We start from the raw sequence: 18080 nt of genomic DNA, 5'->3' as shown, positions 1-18080 counted from the left end.
ATTTTTGAGCCCGTTGTGTCTGTAAAGGAATACCAGAAAGACCTAAGGTTATATTGTATTTATCATCATCTGTTTTAGTTTGGTTTCGGGGAATGATGAAAAAGAATCCCCAGTACAGCATGGTAGCTGTAGGTAACAATGTTGTATTGTATAGTTGAAAGTTGCTAAGAGAGTAGATCTTAAAAGTTCTCATAACAAGAAAAAAAAATGTAACTATGTGTGGTGATCATTTCGCAGTACGTATGTATATCCAATCATTGTGTTGTACACCTAAAATGAATACAGTGTTACACGTCAATTGAAATGTTATACATCAATAAAAATTTAAACAAATAAAAGATCTCGCTAGGTAAAGAAAAAAAGAAAAAAGAAGAAAAAATCAGCATGTGCCCAACTACAGAACTTTAAAGAAAGGATTCGCCCACACCTGTTATAGCCACAGTGTCCTCTCTCTAGGGAACCGCGTGTCTCTTTTTAAAGAAGCTTTATTCTGTGCAATTGGACTTTTAATTAAAACATTATCTCTAACGGGCTGGCCAATAATGGATATAAATTTGTTCAAAGTTTAGGGTAGCATGATTAAAAATGATCCAGATTCAACTCTTAAAAAAAAAAAAAAAAAAGAATCCCCATAGACTCAGAGAGAGTGGGCGTGGGTGCCCGCTCAGCCTTGAATATTCCGCTTTCCTGATGAGAGAGAGCTACCGCATAAGTATTTTCGTGGGCATTTTAAGAAGAAATAAGAGTTTTCTCATTTTTAAAAAGGCAGACTTGCTGTTAAGATATAATGTCAAGAAGGGCTGTGGCTAACATTCAGAGATATGTGTGGGCTCCAGCGGGGTTAAGGTATAGCTGGCTGTTGGTTGGTGGAACGTTTGTCTCCTGGCTCTTAAAAAGTCTACGTTCTTAGATGCGAATTGAGAATCATAGATACGTGCGTGTCCTCGGGAGGAGAAACAGGTTCCCTGTCTGTTTATACGCTTGCCAATCATCCTTTTAATCTCTGTCGAATTATCTCCTTAAGCTTCTAGGAGCTTTTATGTCATCTTCTGAAAGAGTAAATCACTTTATTAGGGTTTTAAAAAAACATTCATAATGTCGTTTCCATAAGCCATTTTGTAAATTAATGCAGTTTCGTTTCTGTCTAACCTGTTTGCAAGAAGCTCTTTTGCATTTCTGCTGCAGTTCAGAAGAACACAGTTGGTTCCTAATTTGATTTTCAGCCTGATATGTAAAATGAATGCTTTTGACTCATTTAAATTATTACAGATACGAAAGCAGCATTTATTACTGAGATTCACGAGTGTGTTTTGCTTTCGTTCCCCAGCACTGGGATCCCGACACAGGCCGGACCTGGTGCCTAGCACTGCATCACTCTTTGAAGCTGCTTCCTTGGCAACCACAATTTCATCTTCTTCCTTATATGTTAATGAACATTATCCACACGACAGGACTACGCTTTATTCAAACAGGTAATACTTCGCGTGATCCAACTACCAATGTGGCTATTAGCACATCAGCATCACAACTAGCTAGACCAGTGTCTCTGAATGAGATCGTGTTGTCCCTAACAACCTGGATCTGACCATCACCTGCCCTGTAAGTAAGAGAAAGAAAGAACATGTTGATTTTCATTATGGCAAGAAGTACATCTGAGGGAAAACTCTCCTGACTTTTCTTTACAGTTAATCGTTATGTCCTGTAGAAATTATATACTTGCTTCTCTGGAAGAAGACAAATCTTTCATCGCATTTGTTTTAATAATCTCTTAATGAATGGATTCTTTTAAGCAAGCACTCTTGGTTAATATCGCACACGTAGCTGCAAAGATATTTGCATGTTCTTTTTGTATGAGCGGGCTTAGTCGCTGCTGTAGACAGAATAACAGCCCCCCAAAGTTGTCCATGTCCTGATGCCTGGAACCTGTGACTATGTTGCCTTGTAGAGCAAAAGGGACTTTGCCAATGTGATTAAGTTAAAGATCCTGAGATGGGAAGAGTAGCCTGAATTATCCAGATAGCCCCATGTAATCACACGGTCCTTCTCAGAGGAAGAGAGCAAGACTTGAGTCAGAGAAGAGATGAGATGCCAGAAGCACAAGTCAGGGAGAGAGAAATGTTTGAAGATGCTAAGCTGATGTCTTTGAAGGTGGAGGAAGGGGCCATGAGCCAAGGAATATAGGCAGACTCTAGAAGCCAAAAAAAGGCAAGGAAATGGATTCTGCCTGAGAGCCTCCGCAAAGGAATACAGCTCTCCCAACACCTTGAATTTTACGACTTCTGACAGCCGGAGCTGTAAGATAAATTTGTGTTGTCCTAAACCACTAAGTTTATGATAATTTGTAAAGAATAGCCATAGGAAACTAATATAGTGACTCTCAAACGTTTAATGTGAATTTGAGTATTGAGATGGGTTACTGAAATTTCATAGATAGAAAGTTAATTTGTTATTAGATGCTTCTCCTTTTCTTTTGAGGACGATTAGCGCAGAGCTAACATCTGCCACCAATCCTCTTCTTTTTTGCTGAGGAAGATTTGCCCTGAGCTAACATCTGTGCCCATCTTCCTCTATTTTGTATGTGGGACACCTGCCACAGAATGGCTTGTTAAGAGGTGCGTAGGTCCACGCCTGGGATCCGAACCGGCAAACCCCAGGCTGCTGAAGTGGAGTGCAAAAAACTTAACTGCTGCACCACTGGGCCAGCCCCAATATTTCTCCTTTTTAAACAAAATGTCCTTAAACGTCAGTTCTAATAATAGAAAATAATATCCCTACAAAGAGATCACAACATGGTGGAATTAGCTGTTTTATTTTTTCCATTTTTATATATACAATTTTGTAAGTAGCCTCAATTCTAGGATGGGGACGATTATGCATACATTCTTAATAATTCTCTGTTAAATGTTGAACTAGTTCTTGTTGAAATCTAGCTCTCGGGAGTCAAGTTCAAATTTGTGCAGGTAGAGTGCTTCTGATAGTCAGTCATTCCCACCTCCAGGCTAGCAGCTTGGTTCACTTCCAGAAAGTGGACTCCAGATGGTAGATTCAGTTTTACTATCTGCCTAGTTGTAAACTCTAGCTCGGCCTTTTGGCAAGTTAAGGTTTGGTAGTTGGAGCTTCTGTAGAAACGCTTTTTTTGTTGCTGTTCCCTTCTCGCTCGGCTAGGTACAGGTTAGGTGGTAGCAGGTGAGGCTGCCAGCCCAGGTCTGGGGAAGTGGAACAAATGCCAAGGTGAGCCACAGATCTTAACTGAACTTTTGTGGATAGCTCTGCTGCAAGGACCAACAAATAAGGCTCCATTATAAATTATTCAACTCACGTGAACTGTAAAAGTAATTTGGTTATCTTCCTTGGATTAGAAAAATTTAAAGTGACTTATACCTAACATTACTGTGTTCCTAGAGTGTTCAAATTTGTTACGTAAATTAGCCAAGCAACAGTTTTTCCTATCTGTATGGTACAGCTTTTTTTTTTTTTTTTTTTGCTGAGGAAGATTTGCCCTGAGCTAACATCTGTTGCCAATCTTCCTCTTTTTTTTGCTTGATGAAGATTTGCCCTGAGCTAACATCTGTGCCAATCTTCCTCTATTTTGGATGTGAGTCACCACCACAGCATGGCTGCCAACAAGTGGTGTAGGTCCACACCAGGGATCCAAACCTGGGTTGCCAAGTGGAGTGCGCCAAGCTTAACCACTAGGCCACAGGGCTGGCTCCCTGAACACCATTCTTTTGCTCTCAAATATAAATAGCAGCTCCAAAGATGGCTGGGAAGTCTCAAGAAGGTCTTTGCAAGGTCAAAACAATTCTCATGTGAAGCCATGGTGGTTTCTTACCATTTGCTACTGTTCTCATTATTAAGGGCATATAATTGAATATGCTATCAAATTATTTACTAGAATTTTCATCACACAAATAAAAGTTGTTTTTTTTTTGGTTTGCTATTGTGGTGATAGAGTTTGTGGTTAAGTATCCAGTCTCTTGGCCAGAAGTATTCAACTCTTGGATATTCGTGAGCTTCCCCCAGAGTCTGGCACTGCCTCCCACTGACGCCTAATCCTTCCTGGCCAGCTTGGGAGCTACCTCTGTGTACCCCACCTCTACACACTCCAGGGCTGTGGTAGAATTCTTGATACTTTTATTTATACCGATACTGGTTATCATATATGTATTTGGATGGGAAAAATGTCAAGATTATTTATGATATTTTTCCTTGTCTTTTTTTGAAGTGAATTGTTTGAAATAAATCTTCTCTGGCATTGTATCTCCACGTTGCAGTTTAATATCACATTTAGCTATCAGTCTGGGTTCAGTAGCAAGAACAAGAAACCACTCCATCTTAAGCAGAAAGGGATATGGTGTGGGGAATTGGGTGCTTACGAAGTCTCTGAAAAGGCTGGGAGAGTGTGCTCAGGCTGGGCGTCAGGAAATCGGTCCTGAAACACACCATGGAACTGGCCCACCAGCAGCCCCACAGCCTCTGTCACAGTCAAGTGGATGCCCTGCCAGTGGAATGCAAGCCAGAGGAAAAGCATTTTGGTGAACCCAGAATATTTTCTAAATAAGCTAACATTTAAAGATCAAGCAGTTTCACTAAAATACCCAGATTCTTTTGAAAAATCACTAACTTTGATTTGATTTTGAGAAATCACTAGCTTTGGCACCGCTTGGCTCCATTTCCTCCTAGTGCTTCTAGGCCAAAGGGGAGAAGCCTGAACCCTCCAGGTCACCGCTTTCTGCTTCATTCATGTCTGCTGTCGCCTGCCTGCTCCTGTGGGTGTTTCTGCTTTTAGCCTTGATGCTTAAGAGATGCCAAAGATGGGCTGCCTCGAACTTATCACCGCCTTAGGGAAATCATAAGGAAAAGGTGCGAAAAAAGCACAAAGGTGCTGAAGAGAGATAATGGCATGCAAACTCCTGCGAGTCAGTGTCCCTATTTCCCCACCCACCATGCCCAACCCTAAGCATCCAACAGGGAGACCTTACCCCCAAACTGGAAAGAAACTGTCATACTCGGTTTCTATCATCTTTTCCTTTAAAACCCTCCTTGTCCTTTGTGGTATCTCTTGCAGCAATAGAGCGTATTCTAAGCCTCATCTGGCCTACTAAGTTTTAAAACCTAATCCAGATAGCCTGGGAAGAAAATGAGTTGAATATTGATGTTATAATGCACGTGTTAGGATTTTCTCTTTCTTTTCTAGGAATCATTTTTCTGTTAAGACAAAGTGGTCGGTTTTCCTATTTCGACATCGTGTGATACACATCTACGCTTACGCTGATATGTATAACAGCAGCTATGTAACTTTCAACTAGCAGTTGTCATTCTGTCAGTCTTTTTAGAATCCTTAACTTTGAAAGGTGTCAGTTAGTGCCTGGATGTCTCCACTCCTAACTTATATGCTGCAGTGGGAAACTGCTGTCTTTTAGAATTGTTCCTTTTTTAAAGGATTATTCCTTGTAACTTCAAAAACTCCAAGAATGGGGCTGGCCACGTGGCCGAGTGGTTAAGTTCACACACTCCACTTCAGCGGCCCAGGCTTTCACTGGTTCGGATCCTGAACAGGGACGCGGCACCGCTCATCAGGCCACGCTGAGGCAGCGTCCGACATATCACAGAGACACATCACAACTAGAACATACAACTATGTACTGGGGAGCTTTGGGAAGAAAAAAAGAAAGAATATTGACAACAGTTGTTAGCTCAGGTGCTAATCTTTAAAAAGAAAAAAAGAATCTCTAATAACAATCCTTTTTTTTTTTTTAAGTGTACTCCAAAAATTGACTAGGAAGCAAAGAAAAAAATTGTCATTTTTAAAGTATATATTTACCTGATGATTAGGAGTACATGTTTTCAAGTTCCACCGTAGAGGCCTGTATTAGAGCGTGCAGTTCGCAGGAATAAAGAGAAACCGTTGTGGGTACATGCTTCCCAGCCAAACAGTGGGATTTAAATTCTGAATTTTGAATCCTTAAATTTTTCTTTCCTAGTAGTAACTCTGTTCTTTTAAAGGAGGTATAAATTGAGCACTAAGAAATGCAGAGGCAAATGTTTTTACTCTCAAAGTTAATAACAATTTGATGTTGTGGAAAATGGTTACATGCATGAATATTCTTTTCATGATTTCCTGCACGGTTGGTAACAAAGCTGAAGGTCTGATTATGTGGAAGGATCCAAAGCTCGGCTGCATCCCAGTGAGTCTATACTGTCCCTATCTAAGATGCCTTCACCAACATCACACTCTGTCCGTTCTCGTGACTTGATAGTGGCTATTTCTAATAGTTGGCTCACCCTAGAGACATCTGCAGTATTGTGAGAAGGGGAAATACGTGAGAGGAAAAGCCACTGGTCATTTGCACGTAGAAGGACAGCTGGCAAAGTCTCCCTAAATGAAGAGTCCAACATCTCAGAGCCTGATCTAGTGGATAAGACCGCAGTTCTGTGCCCCTTTCTTCCTGCCAGTAGAGTACCATAAACCTAGGAGAGGGGTGGAAGAGTGGCCCCAGCCACAAGCCCCTCCCCATAAATTGCTTACCACTCAAATTTAAAGACATGCAAGTAAAGCCACCCCTAACAAAGCTAGACACCCATTATCCTACAGGTTTGTCTAAAAGATAAGCTAAGAGAAGTGCAGAGACATATGCATTATGTGACACATCCAGGGTCACACAATGGGCTGGTAGGATTTAAGCTCGAACCCAGGTCTCTGGGGTCCAAGCCTCCTGTTCTTTCCACCGCACCATCTTTTCATCACGGCCTCCAAATACTTCCATTCTTATCGTTGCCGTATGTGCTACACACGGAAGGTTGATTGGCTGTTTTTTCCTAACGTGAGTTCTGGCCCTGTGTTTGTGCCATTTTTTGCTGCTTGATAACTAACGTATTTCTAGTTGGCAAAGTGGGGGGCTTAGGTTAATATCTTCCTTGGTGTTTTTTCTAGAAGTCCTTGGCTAAGTTTGCTTATTAAAAACATCATGGCTCTGGGAATTTTCTATCATAATACTAGTCATACTTCAAACTGTCAATAATAATCTAATAATAATAATAACTACAATAATAACTAATTTTTGGACCTTATTAAGGGTCTGTGTTAAGTTCTTTACATGCATCAAGTCACTTAATTCTCATAGCAATCCGTAAGGTCAGTATATTTATTATCTCCAGTTTACAGATGAAGGATGCTTCACAACATTAGCTAACTTTCCCGAGGTCAAATGGCTAAAAAGTAGAGCCATGGGGCCAGCCCGGTGGCCCAGTGGTTAAGTTTGCACGTTCCGCTTCTCGGTGGCCCCGGGGGTTGCCGGTTCGGATCCCGGACATGGCACCGCTTGGCAAAAGCCATGCTGTGGTAGGCGTCCCATGTATAAAGTATAGGAAGATGGGCATGGATGTTAGCTCAGGGCCAGTCTTCCTCAGCAAAAAGAGGAGGATTGGCAGTAGTTAGCTCAGGGCTAATCTTCCTCAAAAAATTTAAAAAAAAAAAGTAGATCCATGATTTCCACCCACATCACTGACAGAGAATATAAGGCACGAGCCCCAGCTATTCAACAGCTGCCGTCATCCATATTGTCACAGCTCAGACAAGATGACTTTTAGATGACGCCTTTAATGGAAATTCAGTAACATCTGCACGAGCTCTCTTCCTATCTGTTTTGCATTTTCTGTTTCCACTGATTTTGAATGAGGCTTTTCACTTCCCAAGATGTTGGAGACTGAGTGTTCAAATGCTAAAACTATGGCATATTAATTTAAATTCCCAGGAGACCTGAGATAGCTGTTTCCTCACGTTTTTATTTCCAGTTCTCCAGGTAGACTCCCAGTCATTATGTGATCGAGAAGGGGCTTGTGTTAGGTATGTTTCTGCCTGATTAGAAAATCCTGTATCTTCTGCTGACATAGTAAGTTTAGCAGGAACCTTTATTACTTACAAAATGAGGGGAGAAGAACGTTGGTTGCAAGAACTTCCCAGTAATTCCAGTTTTCTAACCATAATCTCAAGGGAGGGCCAGCTCACGCCTGCAGTGCCTGCCCTGGACTGGGCAGCTACCTGCTGTACCTAGATGCCAACCCAGGGCTGCACCAGCCCCTCAGGAGGTCTCTGCAGCTCTCCTGTTGATGCTGAATATTGAATCTGAGCTCTCCAGACCCTCTGTGCTTTTATGCTTCTTAATCTGGTTACTCCTACCTTGCAGACAGACCTTCTCCCAGCATCACCACCACCACACTACCCTTGGCCAGGTCTTTCTCTTGCACTTTCATCATTATAAATCATCTATTAGGGCATTAGCCCTCAAACTGCCACTTCTAGCCATCTAACATTGGGCAAGTTACTTTACCTTTATGTGCCTCAGTTTCCTCATTTGTAAAATATGAATTATTGTACTACTGCCTCAAAGGGTTCTTATAAAGATTAACTGATATAATAATTGGAAAGCATTTTTATTATAATACCCCCTGGCACATAGTAAGCACCATCAAAGTATTTGTTAAAATAACCAAGAGATTCCAGACCCTAACATCTTGCAGCTTTCCGGTAAGTTTCCCGGGAAGGGACAAGATGTCATTGTTCTTGGCAAAAAGCCATCATAGAGTACTTTATTAGTTCTGACTAATAAAGTTCCAGTCAAGGGAACAGAAAACACGCTTGGAATTTCAAAGAAAATTTAGTACAGGGAGTTGGTTACAGAGTGTGGGGAGGCTGCAAGAGTGACAAGGACAAGCTGCAGAGACCCCAGTAAACACGTGCAGGAAGCAGCTCCCGGCATTAGCCCTGCCACCTTACCAGAACCTAGACCCATGAAGGAGGGCCCGGCCTGGGGACCCCCTGCCACCTTAGGAGCAGGGACAATGGAGAAGGATGTCTCCTAAAGAGCTGGGAGAGGCGGCTGCCTCCAGAGACACCACCCAAAGAAGGACGAAAGAAAAATGAGAGAGAAGAGACCCAAAGGTTTCTCTCCCTCCCACCTCTCATCTCTGGCCAGTGTCCTCCACTGGTGGAACCTGGCAAAGGAGCCTGAGAAACGTAGTTTGCCAGCTCCTGGCCCCAGCATTGCAAAGTAGAGTTGCGACGGGATATAAATAACAGCCACAATACACAGAGCAAACACTAGATAGATGTAAGATCTTTTACGAAAAAGAATTGCAGAGATCAGAGCTTTACAAAGGTAGAGTGTGTGTGCAAGAATAGGAATCAATTTAGACTCTCACAAAAGGAATCAAAGGACAGTGATTACCATGCCAATGTAATCGTGGTATGTAAAGTAGCTGTTATTTTTTTTTGGTTTTTTTTTGTTTGTTTGTTTGTTTTTAAAGATTTTATTATTTCCTTTTTCTCCCCAACACCCCCCGGTACATAGTTGTATATTCTTCGTTGTGGATTCTTCTAGTTGTGGTATGTGGGACGCTGCCTCAGCGTGGTTTGATGAGCAGTGCCATGTCCGCGCCCAGGATTCGAACCAACGAAACACTGGGCCGCCTGCAGCGGAGCGCGCGAACTTAACCACTCGGCCACAGGGCCAGCCCCACTGTCATTTTTTTTTGAATGATCTGTGCAATTAGAGACGCCAGTGTTTACCAACAAGTCTGTCTGACAGTCAATAATGCTCTCCCTGGTACTGTGCTGGAGTAAATACTGGTCATAAATACTCACAGAAATGTCTTAGCAGGTTCTAGCACAGGGACTAGCTAAAAGGATTCTTCAACTCAAGAATTCTGCGGAGATTTGTAAGCCTGGGGCCCCCAGGTGAAACCACCTCTGAGACAGCAGCAGATACAGTTTGGTGGCAGGATAGCTGTTACCTGTGCCCTGGCAAAACACTTTATTGCCAATATACCACCCCATCTCATCAACTGGATATAACTCGAATATGACTCAGTCTGGTGCAAACACACATCGAGGGTTGAGGGGATGAGGTGTGGCTGCCATTCTTCTTATGGTAAAGAGAAGTCCACTTTCCCCAGTATGAGGAAACTAGGTCACCGAGCAAATGATGACACGTTTGGGGGAGAATAACGCTCCTCAAAATCCTGAAGCAGAAACTTGCTTTGTTACTGGCCTCCTAAGAGAAGAATGTCTCATTTTAGGAAGTAGGATCATTTTAGCATGCTGGGATTACAGGCAAACTGAAGAGTTGTGTCACATCTCTCTCCAGCTGTCACTGGGGCACCTGCAGAGAAAATTGAAGCCCGATAGACACTGTAATATCCCTGTTAGCTTAGCTTCCCCTCCCTGACCCCCCCCAAAAAACACTGGATTTTACTAGATGCTTTTTTGTGTGTGTGACAAATTATAGAATTACTTCTGAAGTGATTAGCTTTTCAAATGATCCCTCATATATTTCTGCATGGGCAGGAAATTGAAGTGAATTTTTCAGATATTAATTCAGTATTAATTCAAAGAACACTCACACTTTTTGATGAATTGGTGCATGATATTATTTCTAGGTGCTTTTTGTGCATTACTAGGATTTTTTAATGGATCCAATTTATGGATAAGTCATATTGCCAAAAGAAGGTGGCAAAATGTTAGCCAGCCTTTGGCTATCCTAACATATTATAAATAGCTTCTTTTATCCATTTTCTGCCTCTTAGTTCTGGGACCAAAAAACTACGTCTCTATTTCCCTTGACTTCAGCCACTCGTTCCACATCTCTGAAAGAATGGTTTGCTAATGGTGGATGTATCTCTGTAAACCCTCCCCTCTCCTCTGCCCTCCTTCATTGACCTTCTAGAGAAATGCTTCTCAAAGTATGATTGGTTCCTACATCTGGGTTTTTAGCGTGCTGCTCAAGGAATTCTTAGGAACACTAGAGTTTAAGAAAAAAGTTCTTTGGAGATATTCCTCTCCTTCTCTATCCTTACTGAGGAGTGAAACAATTTCTGTCTTGTCGTTCAACCGAAGCACAGTTGGACTCATTCAAGGAATTAAGAGGACATAACACGTAATGCCGGAATTAGGAAACCACAGCAAAGTGGACGGGCGTTCAGATTATAGTGAGGAGACAGGACCTCCATTCCTTTCTCTTACATCAAACCTATCTGGACATATCCTAAAGGTAGGTTAGCAACACCTCTGGGGAATACTCCAGCCTACCCCAAACCAGCTTCCCAGCTCAGCCCCTGTGACCGTAGGCCAAACTACATTTCTGCTCAGTGATTCTCACTAACTATTCTTGACCTCTCTGAGTCTACAGAGATCCTTGACTCCGTGGCCAAGCAAAGTCATTCTCTTCAAGGTCTCATGGGCTTCATGACTCTCCCACTCTGCTTAGAGTTCAGTGTGGTCCCTCTGGGGCTCTCTCAGTCCTGACCATTTCCCTCTGTCTGATTTGTCCACATCACACTCCAGTTCTTTCCTTTGGTTAAGTTAGTCTTACGCAAGGTGGTGTCTTGCCCTAAGCAGCTCCTGCCCAGGCAGCCCCACGCAGGACGGTACCACGGGCTTGTCCACATCACTTCAGCTGCCATGGCCTCTTTTTGAGATGCCCCGTTTTGGCCCACCCATGGCATTCCCACTTGCCATTGTCTCTTGTCCAGCTCTGATATCCCATACAAAGTAGTGGTGACTGACAGGGCCTGAGATCTGTGATGGGTGAACTTCTTCCAGGCTCACTTTACCAACTCCTGCCATTCCTGCAGCCAGGGACCCTCTCTGGTGCCAGACTCTGCCAGAATCCCCAACTTAATTTTGCTTCTCTAATACACTTCATTTCTACAGAAAGAGTAACAAACACAATTTATTCCAAGGCAAGAAGAAAGTCGATCCCAACATCCCCTCTTTAATCCTTCTGTTATATGTGGAATTATCTTGACAGTAGCCGGCTTTATCTCCTGTAATTTAGATGACTGGTTGATCTTTAGCCGAGAGAATTTCACAGTGGAAGTCCACAAACATAACCGGCCACTGAGAACTCATTAATTAGAGAAACTAACAGACCGACCCCCCACAGACAGACAATGCATCTACACAACAAGCCTTTTGCTTTTAGCTCCCGATGGCCTGCCTGAGCGTCAGGAGAATTAGGTAAGGATAATGAGGGAATTAGGAGGCAATGATAAAAATCTCAAGTCAGAATAATATTAATCCAAAATGTAATCATTTATTAGCCTGCTTTCAAGGATAAAGTAATAAAGATGAAATAATTAATGACGTAAAAGAGCTCGTTATTTTTCTGGCCAACCATATTAAAAATTAGTGTTTTGGAAAGTTACAAAAGAACTTAAAAACCACCAGACTTGTTTTCTCGACAGAGGATTTGGCTAAAATGAAAATGTCATTGTGGTGGCTACTTGGAGAAAATACATGTTAGAGTTTCTCTCTCTTTTCTTTCATTGTTTCTCGCCGCGCCGGAAGACTGCTTCTGAGAGTTTAGGCACTTAGTCTGGGAAAGGTTTTTTCTCTTATATTTTTGTGTGTGATGCATCTGGATTGGTGCCCTAGTATTTCTGACTGCCATTTTCTTTGTCGTCACTGCGTTGTGACAGGAGAGGAGGCAGGCGGTGCCCAGGCCAGGGCGGAGCCGATCTGTGAAATGGATCACGTTTTTACTCCTTTGACTTCTCCCTGCCTACCCTCTGACGCTGGGCCAGTCCCAGGCAGCAAAACTCGCCCTAAAAGAAGCACGGAGCTTTGGAAATGGAGAAGGGTCCTTTTGACATCTTATCATCCAGCCCTTTTATTTTCAATTTTTGTATCAAAATTACATGCAGCAAGTTTAACAAACAGTTGTATCAAGTTTGTTAGGAAAAGGAGCAGATCTTTGTTCACTCCGCCTGCGCTTTACTGTCCCCAGATGCAGCCGCTTTTAACTCTTTTAGCCGAGGGCCCAAAGGCCCCAGAGCTCCATGGCACATGGGGAGAGCACCCTCACTTGTTAGAGGGGCCCCAAAGCAATACTACTTGAGCGCAATGTTTTACAGACTTTTAGTAAAATAGCTCTTCGTGGTTTTTCCTTAAAGCTCTCTTGCCTGCTGGCGCTCTCTGCCTCCCTCTCTCCCTCTCCTTCCCCCGACTCCGTCTCTCTCTGTGTGTTTCTCACCCCAGGAGTCAAACATGAGTCCTTGGGGTGAGCCTACCACACCCATCTGGACATACCCTCTGATAACCAAGACGTGATACAATTCGGGTGCTTTCATGGACCTTCCTCAACCCGCAGAAGATAGACTTGCACTGGGCCTGCCCAGCAGACGGATCTAAATCCTGCAAGTGAACGTTGCTTCCTCTCAGTATCTCAGGCCGGGATCCTGACCACATCTGTTAGTACAGATAATTCACATACTTTAATTCAATATCCCCAAACGTTTGTCTAGTCACAGGACCTTATATAAGATGCTAGAGAGGATGGAAAAGATGGAAATTCTTTGCTCTTGAGAAACTGTAATATTTGTATAAATAGATGCAACAGAAGGAGGGTGGTATTCAGCTCAGTGAAAAATCTTTGCAAAGTGAGTTAGGAGAACAGAGTTAGGAAAGATGACTTCCCAGAGCTGTCTGCGATGCCCGCAGCAAACGAGGAGTGCTGAAGGGCTGAAACACCAGATCTCTGATAGTACTGTCCATTGTCTTTGGAATAATATTTGCTCACAAAATGTTTCTTTGTTATCCAAATGCAATATTTCAGATGCTTTTGCTTGGTTGAACTAAGAAGGGAACCTTAAAAAGGGAAAGTTAGTTTATTAAAAACTTTAATTCCAGGAAGGTGTGTATTGATCACTTGCTTCTAGCCAGGCATGTGACAATAATGAATACATCTAACTTTTGACATGCAGGCATGCATTTGGCTCATCACCCCAGGCACTGGGAGATAACAGAGTTCCCCAGTTTGCTCTTGCTCGTCCTTCAATCCCAAGTGTCATTCTGTGGTTGAGACAGATTCCAAATTCATTTCCTTGCCTCAGTGACATAGAAACAATTCTTAATAAACAAGAGGTTCCCACATAAAGCCCTCTCAGTGTGATCTTTGGAGAACTAGGCAGCTGGATATTTTTGTTGAAGAACACCCAGCTCTTGGACGTCACCGGAACATGGCACCTCTTTGCCAAGACAGGAAGGCAGGTCACCTGGGAACTGGCCTCAGGCTGAAATAATTACATGAATTCCGGGGGATGGTGAGAGCTCCAGATTCTAATAGCACTTATCTAATAATATTTACAAAGTATTTTACTAAATCTAGAAGATAATTTTTTTGAAAACTGATGAATTATGGCTACCATTACAGCACAATTTTTACATTTTTCATTTATTATAATAATCCTGAGAACATGTTTTGGATGGCTGCTCCTTACCACGTAGTCTGCCAAGCACTCTACAGATACTATTTTATTTAATGCACTGTCAACCCTGTAAGGTAAGCACTGGTGGAGCTAGTAAAAGGGACTGACTTAGAAACGTACATGACGGTAACATAGAAAAGACAATTATTACCAAGGGCATTCTATACCCAAATCTAAGACTATATAAAAAACATAATAACTTGACCCATAAAATAAACTTCAGATACTAATGAAATTTTTTTCCTCTAAAATCTATAATTCTTCAACCATTATGAATATATTCTCAAGTGCATCATTTGAAAGTTTTCCTATTTTTGGATCTCATGAAATGTGACCATAGTCAGTTAAGAAGTGGCCCCATAACTAACAAAAAAGAACACAAGTTAAATAGCAAATGGTCCAGTCAGTGGAATCATATGATGTGATTTGGCTTAGATCAGTGTTTCTTGTGTATTAATACATTACTAGAGAATATGTATCTTATGAAATCTCATCACTTTGCACTGAGAAATGGAAGTGGGCCCAATATTAGTTAAAAATGCTAATTTTCAACCAATCAGGGGCCAGCCCCAGTGGCCTAGTGGTTAAGTTTGATGTGGTCCACTTCAGCGGCCCAGGTTCAGTTCCCAGGCATGGACCAACACCACTCACCTGTTAGTGGCCATGCTGTAGCAGCAGTTCCCATACAAAAAAAAAGAGGAAGATTGGCAGCAGATGTTAGCTCAGGGCATATCTTCCTCAGCCAAAAAAAAAAGAAAAGGAAAAAGCTTTCACTCCAAGCAACAGAAAACCTATTGGTAAGCATGGATTAAACTAGAACATTCCAACCTCTACAGTGAGGCCCACTGGTAAGCCACAAAAAGATGAGCAGAGGTATTCTCTCAGTCTTCAGGGTGGTGAGGGGGGCCTAGGGCAGCCAAAGCCCCTAGGGTTATCCACCTCAGGTGCCATCAGTCTCTTCCATGTTCCCCAGAGAGTGGCACCAATATTGTCATGTCCTATGAATGTCATGAAAAAAGGGTTGGGCAGTACAAGCTTAAAATATAATAAAAGATATGTCATTTATTTGATTTAAAGTCTGGAATTATGCAGTCCAGGATGGGTGCAGCTACCCAGTAACATTCGCAGGGATCCAGGCTCCTTCCATCTTTCTGTTCTGCCACCCTCTACTTTTTCTTTTTGCTTCACTTATTTGTTGCCCCATGGTCACAAGGTGGCTGCCACAGCCTCAAACATCATGTCTTCACTCCAGGGATTCATGCAGGAAGGAAACAAAAAGGAAGCAAAGGGGAAAAGGGGAGGGTATTTCTCATTGCAAGCCTCTGTTCTTTTATCCAGTGGGTAGGGAAACTGGGGGGAGCTTTCCCCGTCATGCCTCCAGCAGCATCCTCTTAACAGCTCATGGCCAGAAGTAGATCACATGACCACCTCTTGCTGCAAAGGAAGCTGGGAAGAGATCAGGTTGCCCTAATCAAACTCAAAATTTGGGGTTCTGTTAGCAAAGACAGGGAGCTGTGGCAGTTGTGTGGGCACCAGCGGTAATGCCAAACACAGCCTGTGAGGGAAAAACCAACATTTCTTTTTTTCTTTTTAATGAGACAGATTTTCAGCTTCTTAAATAATTGTTTAGACTATTTCAGCTAAAATGCCACCCACAGAGTGATTTACCCCTGAAACTAAAAGTCTCTGTGGAAGTGGGTTTGAAACAGAGCATCCTCCAGATGAGAGGAAGGTTTGTACAAATATTAGTCAAAAAAATTTAAGTTTTCTTAGTATCCATTTTCGTTCGGAGACATCCAAGCAGTATTTATGATTCTGTAGCTTTGAGATGTAGAACTAGGTATGATTTTTTGCGTTTTTTTCTTCTGTTTGACATTTTACTAATCTTTTCATTGTGTATTTCATTTGCAATGAAAAGGCATTAAGATTTTAAATTATTTTTTAAATCTGATGGGCTCTTTGGAATGTCGTGTCAGATGTCTCAAGAATTGGGCCACAGAGCTGGTTTTGTTTCATTTCTTAAACATTAAAATGAAAGTCATTGTAATACAAATGTCTCAAAACGCAAATTTTAAAAGATTAACTTTTCTTTGTTCAAGCAGTATTAACATTGGATAGTTGGAGATATTTTTTCTCATTTCCTTGACAAAGCAGTTATTTTTATTGTGGTGCAAGGACTGTATGTGAGATTCATGGCACTGAGTGGAGAAACTAAATGTAATCAATACCTTTGATTAATTGATCATTTTTAGGAGGTTGGTTCATGATACTCCCAATGTTGACTTGGAAGGAAGAAAGAAAGAAAACATCAACCACCCAGGATCTTTCCTTGATAACTTAAAATCTTAGATTTGAAAAATAAAAATAATTCTGAGCCAATTTGCAGTCTATGAAAACGAATAAACTTTTTCACCCTTTTAAATTCATTTTCTGATTATGATAGTTACGTACGAACTTTATAGTATAGAGAATTTGGAAAAGAAAACCATGTTCTTGATGCTCCCACCTTGATAACAACTGTTGATGGCTTTGTGAACCTCAGTAAAGCTCATTTCAGATATGTGTGTGCTTCATTGTATGCTTGTAATCGTAGCGTAAATACTGTTTGGTATCATACGTATTTCTTTGGCACTAAATATTCTCTTCATATTTCTTTTCGTGTTTTCCTAGGTTTTATTTTTATCAAAGACACACTTTAAAGTCAAAAACCACCAACCCATCCACTCCCCATCCCCATTTCCTCCTCACCAAAGGCAGTCACTTTCACCTTTTTTATCTGATTTTGGGAGGTTTTTTTGTTTGGTTTGGGTTTTTTTGCTTTTTGGGTTTTTTTTTTTTTTTTTTTTTTGGCTATTTCTCTCCATCTCTCTAAACAAAGTGGTTTTTGTTTTTTTTTAAAAAGATTGGTACCTGAGCTAACATCTGTTGCCAATCTTCTTTTTTTTTTCCCTTCTTCTTCTCCCCAAAGCCCCCCAGTACATAGTTGTGTATTCTAGTTGTAGGTCCTTCTGGTTGTGCTCTGTGGGACGCCACCTGAGCATGGCTTGATGAGTGGTGCTAGGTCCGTGCCCAGGATCCAAGCCAGCAAAACCCTGAGCCACCAAAGTAGAGCACGTGAACTTAACCACTCAGCCACAGGGCTGGCCCCCAACTAAACGAAATGTTGATGTTGCAGCTTCATGTTCTCACTTTAAAAGAGGGTACTCTAGCTCCCTTTTGTCACCCCTACCCCCAATCCTTCTCCACCCTCCTCTCCTCCTAGTAAAGTTGCACCATAGTTTTGGTTAGATTGTTATTTATTTATCTTATGATGTCATAAACACTCTTCACAGCTGGGCCCTATTATAAAATCTCATTACTTTCCCTTGTATTATTCCCCAAAATGAATGATGTCCTGTTCGGTTTTGTTTTGTTTACTTAGTTGTCTAGTACTTCTTCCTAATTGAATCTCACGCTCTTCACCACGTCTGGTCAGTCCAAATACATCAGACATTGCGTCACTGTCATCCACCTGAAGTGTGTCTCCCTGAGCCTTCTGATCTGACCCAGTCTGCTCTCTCTGCCCGGTGCACACCTGTCATCCTGGGAACTTCCTCCAGCTTTGCTCTGGGGATTTCCTGTGTCTCTGACGTTGGTTCCCCTGCTTCATAGTTCTCATGTCTTCCTCTTTGTGCTCTCTTGTTTTTGTGGAGCACATCCTCAAGTATCTTTTCGAGAAAAGCCCTTTGAGAAGTTCGTTTTTTGAGATCTTGCATGTCTGAAAATGTCTTTATGCTAAGCCCACTCCTAAGCAATAGTTTGGCAGAATATAGAAT

The 18080-nt window shown here is 41.9% G+C and overlaps 1 protein-coding gene across 9 annotated transcripts in view; it reads left to right on the top strand.

The window, feature by feature from the left end:
- Nucleotides 1-18080, top strand: part of PIP5K1B (phosphatidylinositol-4-phosphate 5-kinase type 1 beta) — a 279387-nt gene that overhangs the window by 222162 nt on the left and 39145 nt on the right. For all 9 annotated transcript variants that reach the window (XM_023627257.2, XM_023627253.2, XM_070248645.1 and 6 more), the window contains one exon: nucleotides 1328-1472. In XM_023627257.2, coding sequence (XP_023483025.1) covers nucleotides 1328-1472 — 145 coding nt within the window. The remainder of the gene's footprint in view (nucleotides 1-1327; nucleotides 1473-18080) is intronic.

This window comes from Equus caballus, chromosome 23 (genome assembly GCF_041296265.1).
Source record: "Equus caballus isolate H_3958 breed thoroughbred chromosome 23, TB-T2T, whole genome shotgun sequence".
Taxonomy (NCBI): Eukaryota; Metazoa; Chordata; class Mammalia; order Perissodactyla; family Equidae; genus Equus; species Equus caballus.
The sequence above is the reverse complement of the archived record's forward strand: the minus strand, read 5'-3'. Positions and strand labels throughout refer to the sequence as shown.